At 38.4% G+C, this 25210-nt stretch overlaps 1 protein-coding gene across 2 annotated transcripts in view; it reads right to left on the bottom strand.

Annotated features, from left to right (window-relative positions):
* The window catches only part of LOC115263159 (Krueppel-like factor luna), a 271925-nt gene that overhangs the window by 62260 nt on the left and 184455 nt on the right, over positions 1–25210 (bottom strand). Inside the window, exon 4 of one of the 2 annotated variants that reach the window (XM_062852639.1) lies at positions 8470–10407. The exons of the other annotated variant lie outside the window; for it this stretch is intronic. Within the exon in view, the coding sequence (XP_062708623.1) occupies positions 10397–10407 (11 nt within the window). The 3' untranslated portion in view covers positions 8470–10396. Of the gene's footprint in view, positions 1–8469; positions 10408–25210 lie in introns of those variants that run through there. 2 annotated transcript variants of the gene reach the window in all.

Genomic DNA, 25210 nt, shown 5'->3' with positions numbered 1-25210 from the left:
TCATATTGGTATCCTTAGAAAAAAACTTTGGAGTAAATTCTGGGTAAATAAAGGAATCTCTGTACGAATTAATGCAGGGATCTCTGAAGGAATACTAGCCGAAATCATTGGCAAACAAACCATGAATCAGCTCCTCTAGGAATTCTTGGAGACATTCCTGCGGGAATTTTCAATAGAGCTCCTGGTAAAAATCCTGAAGAAATTTCTGGAGGAGTTCATGAAAACAATATATCTGTACGCATTACTGAAACATTCCCTGGATGATTTTTTGGAAAACCGTCGAAGGAATTTCTGAAAGAAATAGTGAAAAAACTCCTAGACATTTTTCGGATGACTATCCTGGAAATTTTTTTGAAGGAAACCATGGATTGTTTTCCAACAAGATTTTTGGAAGTAATACCTGGCCTAGTTTCTGATGGATTCCATGGAAAAAGGAATTCTCGAAAAAAAAAACAACCCGTATACTGCAGAGGTGACATATATACAGGGGATGCTCAAAATAACTGGGACTGCTAAAATTTTCACTTTCCAAAAAATGTTCAACTCGCTGTAACTCTAGCTGTAACTTTTCGAAAAGGGCATCAACTATTCTCAAATTTTTACTGTAAGTTCATCAACTAGTTGTGTATCAGTGGTTCAAATTTGGAAAAGATCGGTGCATTTTACACGAAGTTATAAAGATTCTAGAAAAATGTATAATTATTCGATATCCAACTATGAGCTGTTATATCTCCGGATCCAATGAACCGAATGCAATGTTATTTTGATCATTTATGACTTATATCATAAACTTAAAAAAACAGTTGACTTAACCCTCTAATACCCAAATTTTTGATTTTGATCTAAATATCATTTTTCGTCATCTAAAATCGATTAAAACATGTTTTGGAAGATGATTCTTTTTAATTCTCGATTTCGTGAATTTCAGTTTTTGATTTTTCTAATTTTTATTTTTGAACATCCCCACACTTTTATATTTTTCCTGGAAGCCAATTCGGGGAACGGATTTTTTGAGATAAAAACATTTTGAGATTTTATGATTATTGTTAAAATATTATTATTTTAAATTTTTTTCACAGAAAGTTTTATTTTCCGTGTAATTTTAAGGAAAATAATTTAAGAGTGTATTCGATTCCCTTAAACTATTAAACAAGGATAGTATGATTTGGGAAAAATTTAAAATATGTTAATTGTAGCGATTCAATACAAAATAAACAATGACTTCTAAAAGGTGTCTAAAACATCAATTTTTCAATGATTTTTATAAAATCTAAATACGCTTTGAAATACACCAAAAACCATTTTGAGATATACAAAACAGTCCTAAATATCAGCCAAAAATATAAAAAATTTGATTTTCCACGAAACAAACATTACAAAAATGCTCAAACTATACCCCGTCTAAAGGCGGGATTGGGTATTAGAGGGTTAATTTGAAATTATTAATAAGAAAAAAAAGTTATGGCGATGTCATTTATTTCATGTTTTTTCAGTAAATCTATCTATATTTAATATGCATTTGATTACTTTTTCAATTTAAGGCCGGCTATTTGGTTGCTTTCCTTTGAAACATAAATATATTCAATTCAATTAAAGATAATTCAAATGAACTCAATTACTATCTTGAATATTGAAACGATGATAAAGTTTTGGATTAATTGGTGTTATATTAGAAAAATAATCTAATCGTTATAATTTTATTTCGTGTGAAGAATTTTAAGTTTAGTCAAATGTTTTTAATAGCTCATTATATAAGTCATAAATGATCAAAATTTTATTGCATTCTGATCATTGAATCGGCATTGGCTATCGTATAATAATACCTTTTTCTAGAACCTTTTTAACTTCGTGTAGAATAGTCCAATCTTTTCCAAATTTCCAAAAATTTGAGAATATTTGATGCCCTTTTCGAAAAGTTACAGCGAGTTGAACATTTTTAAAAAAGTGAGAATTTTACCTGTCCCAGTTATTTTGAGTATCCCCTGTACATAAATTGTACCATTATGGGGAGTGGGGTTGAAAATGGACATTGTTGGGTTACGTAATTTATGCATTTTTCTAATGAATCAAAGCAACCATTTAGGAATCAGTCCATAGAAGGCTTGCTTAAGAAATTATTTGGGAAATTTAAGGAGGAACCTAAGGCATCCCTAAAAAAATTTTGCAGCAATACTTGAATGATTTGTTGAAGAAATACCTGGGGATTAAAAGAATTCTGAACTTTTGATTATCGACAAAAAAAAATCGCTGAAAGAATGTAATCCGTGGGTGATTTTCTCAAAGGAATTCCGGCGAAATTTCTGAAATAATCTTGGTAGGAATTTCTTAAGCATCAAAGTATTGCAGTACGAAATCAATAAAAGAGATAAATGATAAAAATAAAGAGATAAAATAAAAAGGATAAAAAATATTGCAAATGCTAGAATTGACAAATACTGGCGTGAGTGTTGAGGTGAGATTTGCGAAAAAGTTACTCATCCTCTCGGTGAGACTCGAACTTACGACTCCTACTGAGTTCGAGTCTCACCGAGAGGACGAGTAACTTTTTCGCAAATATCCCCTCAGTTTGTCCATTTCATACTCACGCCAGTATTTGTAAAGTCTAGCTTTAGGAATTAAGTTAAACTTCCATTCGTCTAGTTAAGCCGAAAAAATCGATAAGTGGTTAATTTAATTATAAAAAAAATATATAAAACATTCATAAAATATCTCAATAAAACTACGTCAAAAATTATCAACAAAAAATGTATAAACTGTTTTAAAATTACGATGCTCATTGGAGGCCGACCATAAATGACGTAAATATTTTTTGGCCAATTTCCAATACCTCCCTCATCCCTCGTAGCTTATTTTCCCATACCTTATACATAAATAGTAGCAGCTTCGGGGACTTCCCCTCCCCCTTAAAATGCTTTGTTATTTATGGACCACTCTTGCTATCAGGTCTAAACTAGTAGTCGGAACAGTGCTGGCGAGAAAAAAGTCTTTGACATTTACTTATAGGCGTGGGGCACGGTCTCGACGCATACTAATTAGACACCATCAAAACAAACTGCTTGATGGCTAGGTATGCGGAGTGCGAGAGTATACAGAATTCGCTTAATATAAAAAATTCGCTCTCACTTGTAGTTAGCAGGCAAAAACACGAGTGTGTTGTAGATTGGCATCTAAGCAGAAAGAGAGGTGGGTTTGTGAAAAAGGAATGTTCACGGTGTGGCTTTCTATTCCGCAGAATCATTACCTGTTCTGTTACTTGGTTGGGTAAAGCGCCGGTCTAGCGAATACGGAGTCGTGGGCTCTAATCCCACCTGAACGCGATTTTTTTTCACAATTTTTTTTCTCAAATTGTCAATTAGCAACATTTCGTGCCTTCTAATTACGAGTTTTTCTACTATTGGGACAGTTATTGTATTGGCTCGGTCTTATTTTATCATTAAGCGAACTACAATTTCTGCGCTCCGACGTTTCGGTCCTGGTTTGGGACCTTCCTCAGGGATCTATAGTTTTATTAAACATATGGACAATTAACAGCTTTACAATTGACAAATAAGGCCGATGCAAATAATATTTTTTTTTGCTTTTATGCCCCGATGTCCCATCGGGTATGAGGGGATGGGGGGGACACTTGAGTTGCCGTAACTCTTATATGGCATGTATGTGTGTTGCTTGTTTGTGTAAATTGTTTTTTCTTAAGCTGACCCACCACTTACCCTCACACTAAAAAGCTCTACGTTGGGCCCCCTGGTAATAAACTCACCTTGTTCTTTAACATATGAAATCAACGAAATCATTGGAGTGTAAACGGAAGTGATGACAATTAACAAGTAACAAAAGGGATTGAAGTTTGTATGAAAAAAAAAAACTTGGCCCAATCTTAGTAGAAATCTGAAGATTTCGATTTTAACCGATAGGTTGCGCTGTAACAATTAAACCCTTTAGTATTAATATAGGCGATTATTTACAAATCAACTTTGTCCAAGACCCCAAAGTGATCCGACATCAGGTAATACAGTTCTCGCGCTCAGTATCATACGGGCGTTTCTACAATGACCGATTTCTCTTCATCGATTTTCTCTTCGGCTAATAACTTGGCCTGCAAATCATTTTTGGCTGTTTTTGTTGTTTTAGATGCTAGTCCTAGCCGTCCTTCACCGAAATACACCGAGAGATCATCCGAATATTGGTCATATTTTCCGGAATAATCCGAAGAGAAAATCGACGAAGAGAAATCGATCATTGTAGATACGTCTGTATGATACTAAACGCGAGAGTTGTACCCTAGGTAAAGTGAGGCGAAACTTTATTGTTGTTTCCCAGTACATGTAATGGAATAACATCAATAATGAAATCTCAATACTCCGCCTCACTTTACTAAGTATGCATTTATTTGTTCCACATCATTAAGACAAGACATAATCAACAATAGTACGCCACAATACTCGGTTTGTGGCTGCCGCTCTCCATCCTCGGTTACGCCCAATGCTCGCCAAGTCACGCTCCACCTGGTCCGCCCATCGTGCTCTCTGCGCTCCACGCCTTCTTGTGCCGACCGGATCTGTTGCAAACACCAGCTTTGCAGGGTTGTTGTCCGGCATTCTTGCAACATGCCCTGCCCACCGTATCCTTCCGGCTTTGGCCACCTTCTGGATGCTGGGTTCGCCGTAAAGTGCAGCGAGCTCGTGGTTCATCCTTCTCCGCCACACACCGTTCTCCTGCACACCGCCGAAGATCGTTCTTAGCACGCGCCGCTCGAAAACTCCGAGTGTTTGTAGGTCCTCCTCGAGCATGGTCCATGTCTCGTGCCCGTAGAGGATTACCGGTCTTATTAACGTTTTGTACATGGTGCATTTGGTGCGTGGGTGAATCTTTTTCGACCGCAGTTTCTTCTGGAGCCCGTAGTAGGCCCGACTTCCGCTGATGATGCGCCTCCGAATTTCACGGCTCACGTTGTTGTCAGCCGTCAGTAAGGATCCGAGGTAGACGAATTCCTCCACCACCTCGAAAGTATCCCCGTCTATCGTAACATTACTACCCAGACGGATCCGGTCGTGTTCGGTTCCACCTACCAGCATGTACTTTGTTTTTGAGGCATTCACCACCAGTCCGACCTTTGCTGCTTCGCGTTTCAGGCGGGTGTACAGTTCTGCCACCGTTCCAAATGTTCTAGCGATAATGTCCATGTCGTCCACAAAGCACACAAATTGACCGGATTTTGTGAAAATCGTTCCCCGGCTGTTGAGCCCGGCTCGTCGCATCACACCTTCCAGCGCGATGTTGAAGAGTAGACATGAGAGTCCGTCACCTTGTCGCAGTCCCCGGCGAGATACGAATGAACTGGATAGTTCACCCGAAACCCTTACGCAGTTTTGCACACCGTCCATCGTTGCTTTAATCAGTCTAGTCAGCTTCCCAGGAAAGCCGTTTTCGTCCATGATTCTCCATAGCTCTGCGCGGTCGATACTATCGTATGCCGCTTTGAAGTCGATGAACAGGTGGTGCGTTGGGACCTGGTATTCACGGCATTTCTGGAGGATTTGCCGTACGGTAAAGATCTGGTCCGTTGTCGACCGGCCGTCGATGAAGCCGGCTTGATAACTTCCCACGAACTCATTTGTTTTAGGTGACAGACGACGGAAGATGATCTGGGATAGCACTTTGTAGGCAGCATTCAAAATAGTGATCGCCCTGAAGTTCTCACATTCCAAATGGTCGCCTTTCTTGTGAATGGGGCAGATTACCCCTTCCTTCCACTCCTCCGGTAGCTGTTCGGTTTCCCAGATCCTGACTATCAGCCGATGCAGACAGGTGGCCAACTTTTCTGGGCCCATCTTGATGAGTTCAGCTGCGATTCCATCCTTACCAGCTGCTTTGTTGGTTTTGAGCTGGTGAATGGCATCCTTAACTTCCCTCAGCGTGGGAGTTGGTTCATTTCCGTCCTCCGCTGCACTGGCGTCGTCGTTCCTTCCGTTGCCGTGGGCTCCCGTGCCTACGTTCTCCACGCCGTTCAGGTGCTGATCGAAGTGCTGCTTCCACCTTTCGATCACCTCACGTCCGTCCGTCAAGAGGCCTCCGTCTTTATCCCTGCATATTTCGGCTCGCGGCACGAAGCCGTTGCGGGATGCATTGAGCTTCTGATAGAACTTCCGTGTTTCTTGGGAACGACACAGCAGTTCCATTTCTTCACACTCCGCTTCTTCCAGACGGCGCTTTTTCTCCCGAAAGAGGCGGGTCTGCTGTTTCCGCTTCTGTTTGTAACGTTCCACGTTCTGTCGAGTCCCCTGCTGCAGCATTACCGCCCTCGCTGCGTTCTTCTCCTCCAAAACCGTTCTGCACTCTTCGTCGAACCATTCGTTTCGTCGATTCCGTTCCACGTACCCGATGGTGCTCTCGGCTGCGTCGTTGATGGCTGCTTTCACTGTACTCCAGCAGTCCTCTAGAGGGGCCTCATCGAGCTCGCCCTCGTCTGGCAACGCGGCTTCGAGATTCTGCGCGTATGCTGAGGCGACATCCGGTTGCTTCAGTCGCTCTAGGTTGTACCGTGGCGGTCGCCGGTACCGTACATTGTTGATGACGGAGAGTTTTGGGCGCAGTTTGACCATCACCAGATAGTGGTCGGAGTCGATGTTGGCGCCACGATAGGTCCTGACGTCGATAATGTCGGAGAAGTGCCGTCCGTCAATCAGAACGTGGTCGATTTGAGATTCCGTCTGCTGTGGTGATCTCCAGGTGTAACGATAAGGGAGGCTGTGTTGGAAAAAGGTGCTACGTATGGCCATATTTTTGGAGGCGGCGAAATCAATGAGTCGTAGGCCGTTTTCGTTCGTTTGCTGGTGGGCGCTAAACTTACCAATCGTCGGTCTGAATTCCTCCTCCTGGCCTACCTGAGCGTTCAAATCTCCTATGATGATCTTGACGTCGTGGCTTGGGCAGCGGTCGTACTCGCGTTCGAGCTGCGCGTAAAATGCGTCCTTGTCATCATCAGTACTTCCGGAGTGTGGGCTGTGCACGTTTATTATGCTGAAGTTGAAGAATCGGCCCTTGATCCTCAACCTGCACATTCTTTCGTCGATCGGCCACCAACCGATCACGCGCCTCTGCATATCACCCATCACGATGAAAGCTGTTCCCAGCTCGCGTGTGTTGCCGCAGCTCTGGTAGATGGTATGATTACCTCTAAACGTTCGCACCATGGATCCTGTCCAACACACCTCCTGCAGCGCTACGATGCCGAACCCGCGGTCCTTCAGTAGATCGGCGAGTATGCGGGTGCTCCCAATGAAGTTGAGAGATCGGCAGTTCCACGTACCGAGTTTCCAATCGCAAGTCCTTTTTGTTCGCTGGGGTCGTTGCCGTTGGTCTCGGTTCGTATTATTCTGTTGCTGATTTTCCGTTACAATGGGTTTTTACGGCTGGCTCGTAGGGCCTGACACCAACCCCCTACTTTCCGGAGGACCATAGTGCACAGTTGAGCTTAGAGTCCTTCCCTGGCACTCGGACGTAGATCAGCCGCCCCTAACATGGGGATCAGACGCTGTTGTGAGCCGCTCCTCCTGGAGAACAGACGCTCAGGTTTGCCGAAGCAAACCCCCCCTTCCCTGTCAGCCTACGACCAAAGGTCCCACCGGGGTTGGTTACCCGATCTTCCCTAAGGTTGCTCATAGTTTCCGGCCGGTACCGCGTGGAGGTAGGGATAGGAGTTGCTGGGCAGAGGCTAGTGGATCACAATGGGATCTGAATTGCGCAGCATACCCAGCCTTTACCGTGCCCACTTTACTAAGTATTTAACTTTTTTCACAGCCGTCGGATCACACTTCGACAACTTCGACAAAGTTATTTGGCATATATAGTCATCTACAATAAGTGGAGGTAAAACATCGTATCTTTCGATTTTTTTTTTGTTTTTCTCATAAGTGTGGGCCGCCCTAGTAATCATGCTATGATATGTGAAAGACTACATTTATATATGGCCATCTTTGTTATTGCGTAATCTGGTAGAGGATTGAACAGTCTTCCCTATTTCTTGTCTTGATGTCTTATTTGTCATAATTTTTCTTTTTTTTTATCTAAGAATAAACCAGAAATATGAAAATTAAATATCCTATCCTGTAAGGGGTTGCTCGCAATTAAATGAGCACGGCAGTTGTGTCAAACCTAATTATTTTCCAACATCCTCGGTCGGATAAGACTGGGTTTCCTGTCATCTTAAATGGAGCCAGAAAATCTTTCTCAGTTCCATAGCGTCGAAGTGTAAAAGAGAAAGCGGAAGCACCGGCAGGTGGTATAATTCTCACTTTCACAGCTGTCTGGTGCACCACTTCGACTTTGAAGGCAGCCATCCGAAGCTCGACTGGCATAATAAAATAATCAAAATAGGAAATAAAATTTAATACGCGCCTCTCCTTTGTGTGTTCACGCTCCTGCGGTGATTGTCATTTGCAGCCGGCAGAAGAGACGACAGCACTACTGAACAGGGTTGGCAATTAAAATTCTTGATTGGAATTGGCTCTTTAAGTCAGCTACACTACAATGGCTTCATTAAAAACGCGTTAGCAACGGTCATTTACAACATTTCCAATATTTTCATATTCACAGACAGTAGCAGAGTGCTGTGATTTCCGATGCGAATCATGGGTCTGGCAACACTGTCAATTATGAGCCGTGGTAATTACAGTGTCGCGCGTGACTCCCACACCAGCAGTAGACACTCCACACTGTTGTTAATATTATTATTGTCTTGCCGACAGACGACGACTGCGGGACGGGTACGACTGACTGCCCAGAAGTGCAGGCAGAGTCTTGATGGGAATAAAGCGGAAGAGATTTCGAGCACATTTCAGTCAGGACGGAGCTAAATTTCCGCTTCGTTTCGCGTTTGATAGGTCCTTACTTTAATAACAATGATTATTAAGCAGCCAATTGTTTGTGCCTCTGAATGTAAATGGCTCAATTTATTGCGATTCGTGAAAGCATTCTATTAGGAGCCCGGTTGAACGCCTGTTTTGGGGATGGGACACTCATTATGGCACAATGGTATTATTTTGGAGAGTTTCAGAGGAGGGCTTATTAGTAGTTAGTTGATTGATGATTGCTTAGAAGTGTGTCGTAATCATTTAATGTTTTAATAGACTGCTTCTTTCTCAAATTTCTTTCTTTTCATTAATAAGAAAATTGAAATTTGTATAAGCCGTATTTCCTTGAAAATGCTAACCGAATGAGCAGCGGATATTACTTACAATGCCAAATTTGGTTAAGCTCTAACCCCTTCTAAATTTCATGTTGATGTCTGGAGTCATTTTGAGCATTTGGAAAGCGATAATTTTAATCCTTCTATAACTCAGATCTCAAAGCACAGAATATTTTCTCGAATACGAAAGACGCATGCAAAGAAATTTCCATTTATAGTTTTAGTAAGTAGAAGGCAACAAATACTTATAAATTCTCATCTAAGTGTCCCTTTGTCCGAGGCGAATTTGCCTCTATGATGAAAGTTAACCTCACCACGATGCATTTTACTACATCTTCATAAATAATATAAACCTGTTATGAAGTATCAATCATGCTGAAATGAGCTCGAAAGCGAAACCATCATATTTATTAGCTGTAACACACCACCTTGTAGCTAATTCGTTCGACATAGAATCCAACACCACAGCAGCGTTGGTTAGTTGGCTTAAGGGTTTCACACTTTCTTCGCCCGGCTCTCATTCAATAAAACGTGAAAATGAAATATGATTACCCATTAAAAGCGCTATAAATTTTATAGACCTCGGTGCACTAACGTGCTGGGTCGTAGGATGAAATCGGACTTTGCCTTCCGTCCTAGGGTTGGTCGGGCGTGCATATCCGCACTATGCGCCATTACGGTCGGCAAAAGGAACGGCGGTCGACTTGCCCTCATCAGACAACATTGCCCTGCGTCTCAGGCGATGCCAGCCGTCGGGTAGGGGTGAAGCCAAGTTTTCTACATGGTTTTCTTCGAAGGGTCCAATGATTGTGCCCTGGGTCGGAGCGGTAAAATGAAACCTTCTGAATGCGGGGTTTGAAAGGAAAATTTCATTAAAACCAACGTCTGCAACCGGAATCTTACTGCCGAGAAGATGGTGAATTTTTACTCTATTAATCTCTGCATGATGGTTTCATAGTCGATGCATCTCAACAGCTGAGACCTATATTACAGTGGTGATGGTTTATTAACTTTTGAAACAGGTAGCTGAATGTACTAAAATTTTAAAAATTTACGAACTGCGCTATTGTTACTTAACACGGAAGCATTATGCATGATGCTCAGTTGAAATTACTTCCTTAATCCTGGTAGGATGTTGGAATCAATATGACTCAGACAGGCTCGGTGAACGTGCTGTACACCATCACTGTGCATGTATCGTCCTGGGAGGGTTTAATATTTACCTGCAAAGAAAGAAAGAGAAATACTAGTTAAACGGTTGTAACAAAACATAATTTACTTGATCATGCTATTTTTTTCTCCGGAAAAAATATGAGTAGAGTTTTAGGCGAAATTCCTGTTTGGCTTTCTGACACAATTTTCTGATGATATTTTGAATACATAATCCTGTGTTTATTTTTGCAGAATTATGTTGAATTTTCTGAATGTATTGCTTAGGGATATTCTGAAGAATATCTTTCTTAATATCTGAGATTTTGTTTCGGAATTGTAAAGGCAGTTTTCGACATTTTTTTTAGAGAAGCTGTAGGTCAAACTTCTGAAAGAATTTTTGACATAGAAAATGGAAATGTTTCAAAAATAAAGTAGGAATGTTGTGGTACAATTCCCGATATACATTCCAGGAAACCTTGAAAATACACTTTAAAAAATACAATAAAAAATATTCCTTCAATTTTGAAAATCTTAAATCCGGCAAGAACTATCATTTTTAAATATGAAAACAGAAATAAAAAAATCTCAAGAAGGCATATCATGAATTGTTGGTAATGAATCAGGAAACGGGCGGAGTCGCATAAATAACGATTAATACGAAGTCAGCGGTTCTTAAACTTATCCCGTATTATAATAATTATCATGTATTTTAAATAATGAATTCATGAAATGATCATTATAGGAAATTTGGAATACTTCCTCTACTATTATATCTAATTATTATTTTTCAAAACTGTTCTAGGTTTTTTTTCTGCCCATGATCTAAAAAAAAGTCAAGAAGCTTTTTGTCTATAAAAATATTAATTTGCGCAAGTTTTTTTTTTTTTTTTGAAAATATTTTGTACTATCATGAGAAATTTTTTTACGTTATCTCCAACGAATTATTATAATCAAGGTTAATATTATCTAATATTTCAGATTCTCAACCGGAAAATCAATCAACCCAAATATATGCCATTAAGATGACGATGAAACCAGGACGTATTGGGCAGATAACTAATTCGAAGCTGTCTAATAATTGTGTGTCTGAACGTTGAAGGATTGTGTCAGTCTTGTCAAGAAGTCAGAGATAAGTCTCCAATATTTGTGTTTTGGTATCCGACAATCCTCTTAACTGTGGTCTAAGGCTGTACTACCTATGAAATCTGTGCGACTTGCTTAATGCATATGTTTACTTTTTCAGTGGTAACCAGGTAAATGGTTAAACCATTACAATTTCTCATACGCTTTTTCGCCTAGGAAAGCACTCCATTAAACCATAGAGTAAAGTGGGGCAAAAGTTCGAGTGGGGCAAGAGTTTCTTTTGAAGTTTTTGAGCTCAATTATAATTATTTCTTTCGAGTGTCAAGGTTGTTCGAACCCTTTTTGAAAAAGAGTCTTTCACTCCAAAAATTATGAAAATTGATCAATATTTCGAGAAGTTATGACAAAATGTTGGTTTTTGATCAAAAAATTGTAACATGCGATGGCCCTTCCAACGCATGGAATGGAATTTTAATGAAATCGAATTCGATATTTTATTTTGGGGCGTAACTAGGTATATTTTGAAGATGCTCTAGCATGTATAACTTTTTGCAAAAAAGATTTGGAAATCGTATTTTACACATAGTGGGGCAAAAGTTCGAATTGTGGGGCAAAAGTTCGAGTCATGTGGCAACTTTAGGTAGAAACCTAAAATTCTGCAAAATGTGCATATTATCTCTAAGAGTGATGGAATTAGTGAGAAAATTCGATTAAAGTTGAAAAAAAAATGTTGTTTTTTCTGAATTTGGCGAAAAACTACTAATTTTTGGTGTAGTAAATTTAACCCTGATTTGGGTAAAATCGAAATCGAATTTTAAAGTGTATTCCAGTTCTAACATCAAATATTAAGTGGTTTCAGGTATTCCTATTACCAAAGTGTCAAAATAGTGTGCTACGGTTAGCGAAATTCCACAAACACTAGATTCGAACTTTTGCCCCAGTGGTGGGGCAAGAGTTCGAATAAAACACACTCATACAAAAAGTGTTGTAACTCAAAATTGAACAGACATTTGGCGTAACTTTGTTCAGCAAAATTTTAGCTCATGGATGGTAGAATCACCACAAGGTATTTATTTATTTTTATCTGCTTCGATTTTTTGAAATAGGTTGAATTATCAACTAAGGTCGAACTTTTGCCCCACCTTACTTTATCAACTAAGGTCGAACTTTTGCCCCACCTTACTGTATCCAATTTCCAACTCCAGATATCTATGAAGTGGGCCAAGTTCTTGGATATATTCTGAGTAGATATCTAATCAACATTTCCTCCCCATCAGCGCTGATCGTAAGGACCTGGCCAGGTGTCGAGAGTTTGTTAAATGAAAGGTTTGTCAAGTCCCAGGCAACTTTTCTGGTGCATTAAACGTCTCTATCGACAGCCACCCCAGGATGTGTACGGTCGGCTATGCTATGCTATGCTATCTCCAACAAATTATTATAATAAAGCTTCATGTTCTGGTCTTGTAGTCTATGCAAAGTTTGTATCCTGAAAATGGTTCTTAAGGACACACAGAAATTGTTTCTGGTGCTTTTTGAAATTTATCAGCAAAATAAATAAAAAAAAAGTCTATACATTACTCTCAACGTTGTATGATTATTCTCCCGAAATCCTCCTGTTTCTGTAAACTACCATTTATTTTGCAAAAGTGGGTTTTCATAGTTTTATTCTTTCTACAATATTATAATTTATCCAAGTGTTTCTGTCCGAGCTCTCTCTTGTTTAGAAATATTACATCAAAAGCTTCTCAAAACTGTTCATCAATCATAAGTTGATGCAAGTACTTAGATTTAGTCCAATAATTTCTCTGCATATTCCTCAATATTGTCTTGAAATTAATGCTTCAAAATCTGTTGCATACACTCCCGTTCAAAAGTTTGGGGTCACCCCCTCAAGAACATGTCATTTTTTAGGCCCATATCTCCGCCAATTTACGTCCGATTTCAAAACCCTAGGTTTCATTTAAAAGATAATAAGTCAAAGAAACTTTGAACATGATTTAAAAGAAACTTTTTCAAAAAATTGTGTATGTAAGCTTAACCCAAAGTTGCCAAATTTTCTAAAAAATGAATATAAACTTACGGCAGTGTCGCTGGAAGTTGTCTCGACCAAATTTTAAGATGAGAGCGATAATATGACCCATTTTCTATTAACTTTCAACTGATTTTTACAGAACTTAGCTAAAAAATCTAGAAAAAAAGTTATTAAGTAAATTAATCCTTGATGTCATCGACCAAAAGTTTGAGGTCACCCCTGAATATGATGTATCGGCCAAAAGTTTGGGGTCACTTTCGTAAAACATGGAAAAGTGATTTGGTGATATCTTCGTCATATATAGTTCAACCTTGGGTTTTGAAATCGGACGCAAATTGGCGGAGATATGGGCCTAAAAAAATAACATGTTCTTGAGGGGGTGACCCCAAACTTTTGAACGGAAGTGTATGTTTATCTTACAATGGATGTATCTTTTCTCATATCAATCCCATTAGTTTTCGTAATTAACTACCTTAAATCCTTCAAAAACAATCTATTAAACATCTTCAAAATGTTGGAGGAATTTTGGAAATCACTCGTTGAAAAATTTTGCGAAAGTATATTTAACTTTCAAATTACACAAAAATCTATCCTGGATAGTTATGGGTCTCCAAGAAGTGCTTATGAAAAACATATTCAGTTCAAGTTTGTTCGCAAAAGTCAAAAAATCATACATTTTGAATTCATATTGAAATGCATGCCAAACTTTTGTTTTTAAAACCTTTATCCTTTTTTTCAAATACTGATCTAAATGAGATTCTTAAGATAAAAAATACTCAAACAAGAGTAAGGAAGGCAAAAGGATGAGTAGCTGCTGATTTTTTTTAAATCTCACAGGCAAAATTTAAATTATTCATTAATCTTAAAAAAAAAAATCAAAAGAGATTTTCATCTAAATTTTGGAAAAAAACTTTGGAAGAGCTCCACTTTTGAGACATTCAAGAAGAAAAAGGGATGACTTTTTATGAACTTTCTGACAAAGGAAAAAAATATGGAGGATTTTTAACGAAATACCGAAAAGGAACTTTCTTGAACCCTTAAAAGTCCTAGACGAACTACTTTTTTCAATCGGCTACTACTCAAAGACCATACAATCAAAAAAAAATTAAACCAATTTTAAATTAACCCGTTAACGCCCAAGGTGTCTCACAATTCAAATCTTTAAATAAATTTGTTGTCAAAGGTCAAGTTCCAATAAAATAAGCATGATTCGACGAAAAAAATGGAAGTCTATGGTGTAGTTCCAAAAAAATTCTTCATTGTAGGTCCTCAATATCTGATAATTCTCTCGAGTTCTATTTTAGCACAACTTCTACGCTATCGTTATATTCTGATCCGTATAGATACAATACAGCTCTAAACAAGTGAGAGAGATGATAACCACTCAAAAAGAACAGAAAAAGGACTTAAAAATTGGGGCAGAAATATATCACGATAAACGCCTAAAAGTATGCAATGCATGCTCCTTGTAATTTCATGTAGTTTCGACTGCAGTGTTCAACATTTCTCAAATTTATTTTTTTGTAACGATTCAAATAAAGAGTGCTCACTATGTGTAGCATAACCAAACGTTAAAATACGGTAGAAGTTAGATTTTACACATATAATGATTTCTAATAAAGTAATTGAGTTTTTCCTTTAGTACCCCACAAATTCTCTTTACGTACTCACCATACGTAAACTTTCAGAAATGTTGCATGTTTTAAAAAGAAAATCGTGTTAAATACTGTTCCTTTTAATTTGTATCCTTTGGCAAATACGTATTTCGACCTCAACTATAACGTCGTCTTCAGTGTCTCGTACTTACAGGCGTACATTCCACTAACACGCCCAGGTTCATCATCATTCCATGTTTTGATATAAAATTTCAACCAGATATACTCTACACGGCCTCTCCACTTATGTTTGTACTACTCCATGATTTTTTATTCGTGAACAATATGTGGGTTTTATGGTGCTAATCTGGGCACTATCAATGTTACATCGAAAAGATGTCTTTCGGCTGCATGAAAAATGATAAACCACCCAAAAATTCAATTTTATTCGGTCTACCAATTGCAATATAGAATTACGTACAAAAGTCTGAAAAACATAACGCTGGGGGTAAGAACATTCCCGGTAGAAATCCCTGAAGGAATCCCGAGAGGATATACTGAAGGAATTCGGAGAGGCATATCTGGTAGAATTCTGAGGTAATCTCAGCTGAAAGCTTGATAGGAATCTCTGAAATAATCACAGGAGAAATCCCGGGAGGAATTCTGTATAAATTCCAAGCAAAGATCCCGGCTCGTAGAAAGAATTCCATTAGGATTCTCTGAATATGTTTCGACAGAACACTTTGAAACTATACTAAAATGAATCTGTGAAGTAATTCCAGCAGAAATCCATGAAAGAACGGTGGTTAAAATTTCTGATAGAAGCCTTTCAGGATTTTCTAAAGCAATTCTGGCAGAAATCTCTGAAGTTTTTCGTGATGGAATCCTGTAAAGAATACCTGATGGAATCCTTAGAGAGATAATCATGATTCCTGATGACTTCTGGTCCTGCCGGTCAGAAGCTGAGAACTCCAGCACAAATCCCTGAAGGAATGCAGGAAAGAATAACTAAAAGAATCTTTGCAGGATTTTCCAAAGCAACCCCTGTAAAAATACCTGAATAGAACTCCGGAGCAATCCGTACAGCAATCTCGGAAGCAATATCTGAAGGAATCCTGGGAATAAACCTGGGAAGATTCTGAATGCCTGAAGAAATCCTGGAAAGAATTCCTGAAGGTATCTAAAAAAACCTCAGCTCATCTCATCTCATCTCAGTTCTTCACCCCACTCTCTTGCTTCTACCTTACTGTCTTCTTTGCCCTCTATTCCAACCCTCTACCCTACGCTCTATCATAACCTTCTACCCTACCATCTGCCATACCCTATACTCCACCATAATCACTGCATAATCCTTTACCGTACCCTCTAGTCTATATTGTGTTTAATTGTACCGCCTACCCTACTCTCTATCTTGACCTGTTTTCCAACCCTCAACCCTACTCTCTATCCTACCCACTTCCCTACCGTCTATCCTATCCTCTACCCTAACCTTCTACTCCACTCCCTTTACTGTATCCTTCACCCAAACCCTCTACCAGACCGCCTTCTCCACCGTTTACCCTACTCACTACCCTACCATACTCATCAAGTCTGATCGATAGGTACCAAGGGGACGGCATCCTATTTTTTCACTATGGAGTTTGACAGGCTGGATTGTGCCTCCTTTCGTGGAGCATAAATTTATGCTCCAGCCAAAATATTTACCAACACAGTCATGAAATTTGAATGTTTACCTTTTTACGAGGGATATTGGTGCAAAACGCTTGCATCACATTAGATCTCATAAAAATGTTGATCATGAAAAAGGGGCATATTTGATAATTTTCGATTTGAGAGTGTCAATGTTTAGGTGAAGTTTCTATAGAGAGTGGGAATTGTTTGTGAAAAGACACACAACACGTCTTTTCGCAAACACGCAAACATTATTCGTCAAAGTGCGTTTTTCCTTATTTCCTCCGGCTGCTGTATTGAGTGAATGTTGGTATTAGTGAGCTCTGGTTGCGCATGATAAGCGGCAACAAAATCAGATCACCATAGCACTCCCGTGATAGATACCCATTATTGCATGGTATCAAACTACCATTTCATGGCTGCCATCTTGGATATGGTCCGCCATATTGGATGTAAAAATAGGGTCAAATATCGATTTTTGATTTCTACTCATGATGCCCGATCAATAGATACCCATATTGCATGGTATCATAGCCCAAACTCTCATTCCGTGGCCGCCATCTTGGATATGGTCCGCCATCTTGGATTTAAAAATGGCGTTAAATATCGATTTTTGACTTCTACTCATCAAGCCCGATCGATAGATACCCATATTGCATGGTATTATAGATCAAACTACCATTCCATGGTCGCCATCTTGGATATGGTCCACCATATTGGAATTCAAAATGGCGTCGGATATTCATTTTTAAGTTCTACTTATGATGCCCGATCGATAGATACTAGACTGGGTCAACAAAGTCGATTTTTCGGAACAAAGCTTTTTCGATTCCTTTTAGCGTCCGAAGCAACTGTGCAAAATTTGGGAGCGATTGGTTGCTTCCCCGTATTCCGCATTGCGATTGAAATTTGTATGGAATTTAGTATGGGAAAACGTGCTTTTTTACATTTTTCTCATAAATTGAAATTTTTCGTCTAAAACAATCCGACTAATGACGTTGAAGTATAGCCTAGGATATGGCAAAAAACTTTGCCGAAGACTGCAAAGTGATCCGACACTTGTGAAAAAAATTATAACGTACAGATTGCCCGATGGTGCTTAACGTTTAACATGTAAAGGAATAATATCAATAATAAAATCTCAATTTTTAGCCTAAGTTACCAGGCGAATAACTTTTCCCACAAGCGTCGGATCACTTTGCGGTCTTCGGCAAACTTTTTCGGCATATCCTAGGCTATTCTTCAACGTCATTAGTTGCATTGTTTTAGACGAAAAATTTCAATTTATGAGAAAAATGCAAAAAAGTACGTTTTCCCATACTAAATTCAATACAAATTTCAACCGCAATGCGGAATACGGGGACGCAAGCTATCGCTCCCAAATTTTGCACAGTTGTTTTAGACGCTAATATAGATTGAAGAAGCTTTGTTCCGGGTTGATACGATCAAATTTAAAGTTTCTCCATACAACGTTGACCCACTCTAATAGATACCCATATTGCATAGTATCCGAAGCAGCATTGCCGTAAAAAAGCATATATTCTGGAATTTAGACCGCCATCTTGGAGCCTAAGCCGCCATCTTGAATTCCAATAACCCTACTATCACGACCACATCCTAAGGAATGTGTATGCCAAATTTGATTGAAATTTCTTGACGCATCCCAGAGTTATGGCGGTACATTGATACATATATACATACGTACATACATATCAACATACAAATAGACAAACATACAAACATATAAACAAACAAGCATATAAACATACAATCATACAAACATTGACTTTTGTATGTATTGATAAACAACTCTGCCGAAGAAATGAACTATAAATCATTAATTATTGTAAAGATTCCAGGGAAACAAATTATTTTCGCATTGGAAATGAAGCTCATAGATCGTGACAATATGTAATCTTTGCAGCATCGTTTACGCCACCTAGTGAACCAGTCACAAACTATATTGTCCACTATGAGCAAGGTATGGGTGTGGAGACCATCTTCTCTGAAGAAAGTATTCTAAAATTTTGCATAATTCTGGAGATATTCACATCAAAAGGACTGTCCTATTTATTGGACGCTGGGCGTTCGGGGCATCTGTCCTATAAACAGGACGCTGGGCGGATATGGGTTAAATGCGGTTAGTTGGTCTTCCAATAACTGGGTGTGGCATCCCCCCCTGATCCCTCCCCCCATTCTGAGTATTGAGAAATGCCTTGCCACGAGGGTATGTTTTGGAAATTTTATTGAATCTCACACATAGAGTAAGGTGGAGTTAAACTTCGACCCTTGAGTTAGTTGAAATTTAATTTTTTTTTTCAAGAAATCGAAGCAGGTATAAATAAATGAATACCGTGTGGTGATTCCACCATCCATGAGCTAAAATTTTGCTGAACAAAGTTACGCCAAATGTCTTTTCAATTTTGAGTTACAACACTTTTTGTATGTGTGTGTCTAATTCGAACTCTTGCCCCCCCACTGGGGCAAAAGTTCGAATCTAGTGTTTGTGGTATTTCGCTAACCGTACGTAGCACACTATTTCGACACTTGGTAATTGGAATACCTAAAACCAATTAATATTTGATGTTAAAACTGGAATACACTTCAAAGTTCGATCTGGATTTTACCCAAACCAGGGTTAAATTTACTTCGCCAAAAATTAGTAGTTTTACGCCAAATTCAGAAAATACAACATTTTTTTCTACTTTGATCGAACTTTCGCACTGATTCCTTCATTTTAAGAGATAATATGTACATTTTGCAGAATTTTAGGGTTTTACCTAAAGTTGCCACATGACTCGAACTCTTGCCCCACAATTCGAACTTTTGCCCCACTATGTGTAAAATATGATTTCCAAATATTTTTTGCAAGAAGTTATACATGCTAAAGCATTTTCAAAATATACCTAGTTACGCCCCAAAATAAAATATCGAACTCGAATTCATTACAATTCCATTCCATGCATTGGAAGGACCATCGCATATTACAATTTTTTGATCAAAAACCAACATTTTGTCATAACTTTTCGAAATATTGATCAATTTTCTTAATTTTTGGAGTGAAAGATTCTTTTTCAAAAAGGCTTTGAACAACCTTGACACCCGAAAGGTATAATTTGAATTAAGCTCAAAAACTTCAAAAGAAACTCTTGCCCCACTCGAACTTTTGCCCCACTTTACTCTATTTTGGTTCTAAAATTTGTATTGTAAAATGTAAAAAAAGACACTACATCGCCTTCAGCTAGAGGCTGCACAGACTGAACATTACTAACACGAGACAACGGACAACACACAATAACACCCAGTGGCCCAATTGAGAATTTTTCGTTTGACGGAAAGTTTTCCCTGACTGGAGCGGGAATCGAACCCGCACTCCGAGGCTTACGAAACGCCTAGACGACTGACGCCGCTAACCGCACGGCCACGTAGCCCATTTGGCCATAAAATGATCGCTCTGTGCTATGGGCATGCCGCCGCTACGGAACCAGTTCCGGACGTTCGGATTTTCGGACATAATCTTATGAGGAATCTGCTACATACTGTATACTGGGGTTCGCATGCATAATCCTTTTTTGCGGCTTAAAATATTGAATTTAGAGATATGATGTCTTAGAAGTGTTTGTTCTATATACTTAACTCTTTATTTTGGAATTTTCACCTTGATGATCAATACACCTAAAAGTGCGATAGGAATTAAATTTTCTCAAAAATGAAGATATAGTTTTGATGTGTTCTACAAAGTTGGAGAAAAAAGTATTAGTGGGAAGTTTGCCTAACAAACTATTACATTATTTGCTCAACTCATAAAGAGTTATGTGTCATTGTTTGTGGATGACCGCTTGTAATAGGTTTTCTGATATATTTTTTCTATAGATTTTTAGGATTTTTCGAGTGTTCTACAAAGTTGTTCTTTGTGATGGAATACACTTCCTTCTGCTTTTTTCTTCGTACTGGTTCGTCGCAAGTTCCACCTCTTCCACCCTTCTCTTTCTCGTGTTTGTGTCGAAGAACGAGTAAAAAAGGAGCAGCTGGCCACGCTAGTTGTTACAACTGCGATTCTTAAAAAAAACCTGTTTTGATTCAACGTCGGAATATGCTTCTTGGACTTTATTTGCTTTTTATTTTTGAAAATGTCCAAAATGGATTATAGACAGAACTGAGTTGAGCCATTTATCTGACAAGGAAAAGGAATTGAATCAATACACCAGATAGCTTTAGACAAACTTAACCTTCAGATTTCCAAAATATCTTTTTAATGGACATTCATCTTGCATTCCCCCACAAACCGATCTGTGTGTATGCGTATAGCTCAATCCCTGGCTTAATCCCAAGCCGGTCGGTGATGGTGGTGTGCTTATCAAAGTTACTTACAACAACATTGTTTCAATTCAGTTTCGCCGCTCATCGCCGCACAGTTGGTATGGCACAAAAGGCATTCCTGAGCGGGGTGCGCTTTCGGGTAAAATTTTCCTCTAATGAAAAATCTAAAATATTCTACCCCGCTTTTGCTATTATGAATTCATTTCATTTTCTCCGCTGTGGCGCGCGAAATCTGCTGCTGGTTGTTGCTGGATGGTTTGTTGCTCAGTGTACAACTTCCACCCTAGGCGAAGAACCTAACCCGTGCCCCCCCTTGTTGGGAGCGTAGAATGCTCTTCCAAGCTTTCGCCGGCACAAGAGATATTTGTGAGCGTCTTCTTCGCCCCCGTTGCCAAGTTCCACTTGGTACTTCGTCTTGCCTTCGACCTTCCGGTTGCGGTTACTGCGTGTTTGAATGACTGACTGGCTGAAGTTCGGTGGTTCGTTACCCGGCCAAGGCGAATGGCTCCCACTTCCCTGAAAATTTATGCCGCTGCTGCTGCTGCCATGTCAGTGTTCTTCTTCAAAGTAATTTAATTTATGATGGCATAATTACTGCAGAAATCCATTTTATGCTGCTGTTCCACTCATATTCTTTTTTTCTCTGTTGGAATCTTCAGCGAATGTTTGGATGATTATGGTTAGTGGCATTTAGGCGTTCAGTCGTGGGTTGCATTTTCATTCAAGTACTGTACATAAATATACATACACTATACAGTTCATTTTTTGGCTTATGGTGTTCAAATGTACCGTAAACTGGGTGTTAGTTGTTCATTTTCATTCGAATGTGCCGAAGAATATTGAATAATTGAATAATTGAATATTGATGAATTGATTGATGAAAAAAAAAAATGAATAAAAAATAAATAATTGAAAAAAAAATCTAAAATAAAAAAGAAATATTGAAACATCAGAAGTTTGCTCTAAAATCCTGAATATGTAGTTGGATGGCTTTTACCTTTTTTGGTTCACAATGCGACCGAATAAGTGACTGCGTACCAATAACACTGGTTTCAACAATGAAACGGAACTCATGAACTTCTATCGACGACCAAAATTTTTCTTGCACGTATTCATCAGCACGTATTTAGCTTTCGGAATCCCACCCCAAAAAGTTTCAAGGATAGGTATAACGAAGCCACTCAACGAATTTCCAACATCATAAATCTAAAAAAAACCACATGACTGCTTGCGCTGAAAACTTGATCGATTGATCACCAGCAGGTAACCAAACGATCAATTTGTCAGTGTTGACTGTTATTTGCTTCTTCTGATTTGTACTCTTGTAAATTCAAGTTGTGGCTTCGTCATATCTTTACCTTAAGGGATTATTGAGAAATTGTCAGGGAAATTCCAGAAGAACCTATCGTAGAATTTCTAAAACCTCATTGTTTTCATATAGCTCAAATACTGCTATACTTAACCCTCTAATAACTAACTCCGCCTTTAGACGGGCTCTAGTTTGAGCATTTTTGTATTTTTTTTTCTTTCCTGGTTTTAGAGCCTTTTAACCCTTTCAGGACGGTTGGATCATTTGCATCTCGCTGACGCGTTCTACAGCAGCGAGGTTGGTGGAAAAAGTCGTCTCGAAGGGGTTAAAGCGTGTTCAAAGGTGAAAATTTTCAATTTGTTCACTTTTTAGATAACGCTTTGAAACAAATGGCTGGAGGCAACTTTGAATAAAAAACAGGAGCAGCCTTAAAATTATTTACCGCAGGAATCATCGAAGGCATTCCAGAAGAAATGATCTTGAACTTACTTTTGAACAAATTGAAGCAATACTTTCTGAAGAAATTCTCAGAGTAGCTTCCGCATAAATTGCTGCCGAGTTCTTCCAGGAGTTTTCCGGAGTAGTTCCAAGAAATTATCAGAATGTAATATTAGAAGAACTACTGGAATTTCTAAAGAAATTGAAGAAAGTATTCCTGAAGAAGTTGAAATGAATTCCTATATTAATAGGCAGGTAAACGTGTTTCGAATGAAATCACCAGAGCAATTCCTGAAAAAAATTCAAAGAAACCCCAAAAAGGCCAGTGAATATACTGAAAAATTTAAAATCCCAAGGAATGGCTGAACAAATTCTTTTTAGAGAAGTTGTTGGACTTCTTTGAGGAAGGTATGACACATAATCCGGTGAGTTACTGAGGAAATGGTCGGAAAATTCCTTTATTAACATTAGTTTACAGCATTTTTGAACTTGTAAGCTGATGATCATTTTTAGTGTTGAATCTTGCCCTGAGTTCGAAACCATGAAAGAAAAAAATACCTGTAAGGCGGATTTTTTTTCGACTTTTCATTCAAGACTGACGATTTGAAATCTCTTCGGTTGGCATTCGATGAACATCTACATGTCTCTGTTGTGTCCAGTGTGCATGAATAATGTCGTGAGCTGGGCATTGTCTATCCGATGACTTATCGGTATGATAATTAGTAGGCCATTGGACTTCCGACGGATCAGTTCTCGACATACCTATTACGGTAGTGCCTTCAGGAGACGTAGATGGCCAGTTGGTCCGCAGTTTGGAGGAAAGAAGCGCCCGTCTAGTGAATTGGGAGTCAAAGGTTCGATTCTCACCGGAGCACGTGGATTTCTTTTCATAATTCATATTTCAATTTGTCCATCGAACACGAAACACGAACACGAAAAATGTAGAGCTTGATTTTCAGAAGAAAAAAAAAATTCAAAAACTCTACGACTTCAAATTTTTTTGAAGCACGGTTTCGAAATCAGCAGATAAATATGCATTAACCCTCTAATACCCAAATTTTTGATTTTGATCTAAATATCATTTTTCGTCATCTAAAATCGATTTAAACATGTTTTGGAAGATGATTCTTTTTAATTCTCGATTTCGTGAATTTCAGTTTTTGATTTTTCTAATTTTTATTTTTGAACATCCCCAAAGTTTTATATTTTTCCTGAAAGCTTATTTGGGGTACGGATTTTTTGAGATGAAAACATTTTGAGATATTATGATTGGTGTTGAAATATTTTTATTTTAAATTTTTTTCATAGAAAATTTTATTTTCCGTGTAATTTTAAGGGAAATAATTTTAGAGTGTATTTGATTCCCTTAAACTATAAAACTAGGATAGAATGATTTAGGAAAAATTTAAAATATGTTAATTGCAGTGATTAAAAGCAAAATAAACAATGACTTCTAGAAGGTGACTAAAACATCAATTTTTCAATGATTTTTAAAAAATGTAAATACGCTTTAAAATACACCAAAAACCATTTTGAAATATACAAAACAGTCCTAAATATCAGCCAAAAATATAAAAAAATTGATTTTCCACGAAACAAAAATTACAAAAATGCTCAAACTGTACCCCGTCTAAAGGCGGTATTGGGTATTAGAGGGTTAAATTTTTGGTTGTTAGTAGTCACGACTTAATTTTTAATTTGTAAACTAGTGTAATACACGCAGAAAAATATTTTGTAAACACAATGAAATTCTAGTTCAAATCAACCGATTTTCCAGTTTGTTATAGCGACAAACTGATTTCTAGTTCAAACTGAACTGTTCCATTGTTTGATAATACAAATATTTTCATTTGCCGATTGATTTAAACAACTGCACTTTTGCCACTAACAAAGCCAGGAAGTGATTGTGTTGGTGACGGCAGCTCCTGCGGCAGCTCGGAAATCTATTTTTAGACACTCGACAAGCGCATGGAAGCAAGAACGAATAAAAAAGGCAAAAAATCGAAACCGACCAACTTTTTTTTTGATGCAGTCTTGAATACCTGCGCGTTATCCATCACGGCCAAAACTGCACTTGGACATCACTCCGGATTTGCTACACTTTCTTCGTTGTGGCGATGTTGGGGTAAGAATTTGGAAGATGTGTAAGTGCTTCCGGGTCATGTTTATGGTCCCCATTTTGTTGAAACAAATGCAGATTTTAACGTTATATGGAATGATGGGAATTGATTGTTTTGATCGATAAACTCTAAGTAAGAAAAAATAAATATAACTTTGGAATAAGTAAATGCTCAGTTTGAAAATCAACCATGCGTTTTACTGTTTTAAACAAGCCTCATTTTTCTGCGTGTAGGGTAAAAGCTGTTTACTTTTCCATTGAATGCTTCCAGTTGGCACCAGCAGCGAAAAGTGTAGACCAGAACCAT

The sequence above is a fragment of the Aedes albopictus genome, chromosome 2 (assembly GCF_035046485.1).
Source record: "Aedes albopictus strain Foshan chromosome 2, AalbF5, whole genome shotgun sequence".
NCBI lineage: Eukaryota > Metazoa > Arthropoda > Insecta > Diptera > Culicidae > Aedes > Aedes albopictus.
Note: the sequence above shows the minus strand (reverse complement) of the source record. Positions and strands in the feature narration are given on the sequence as shown.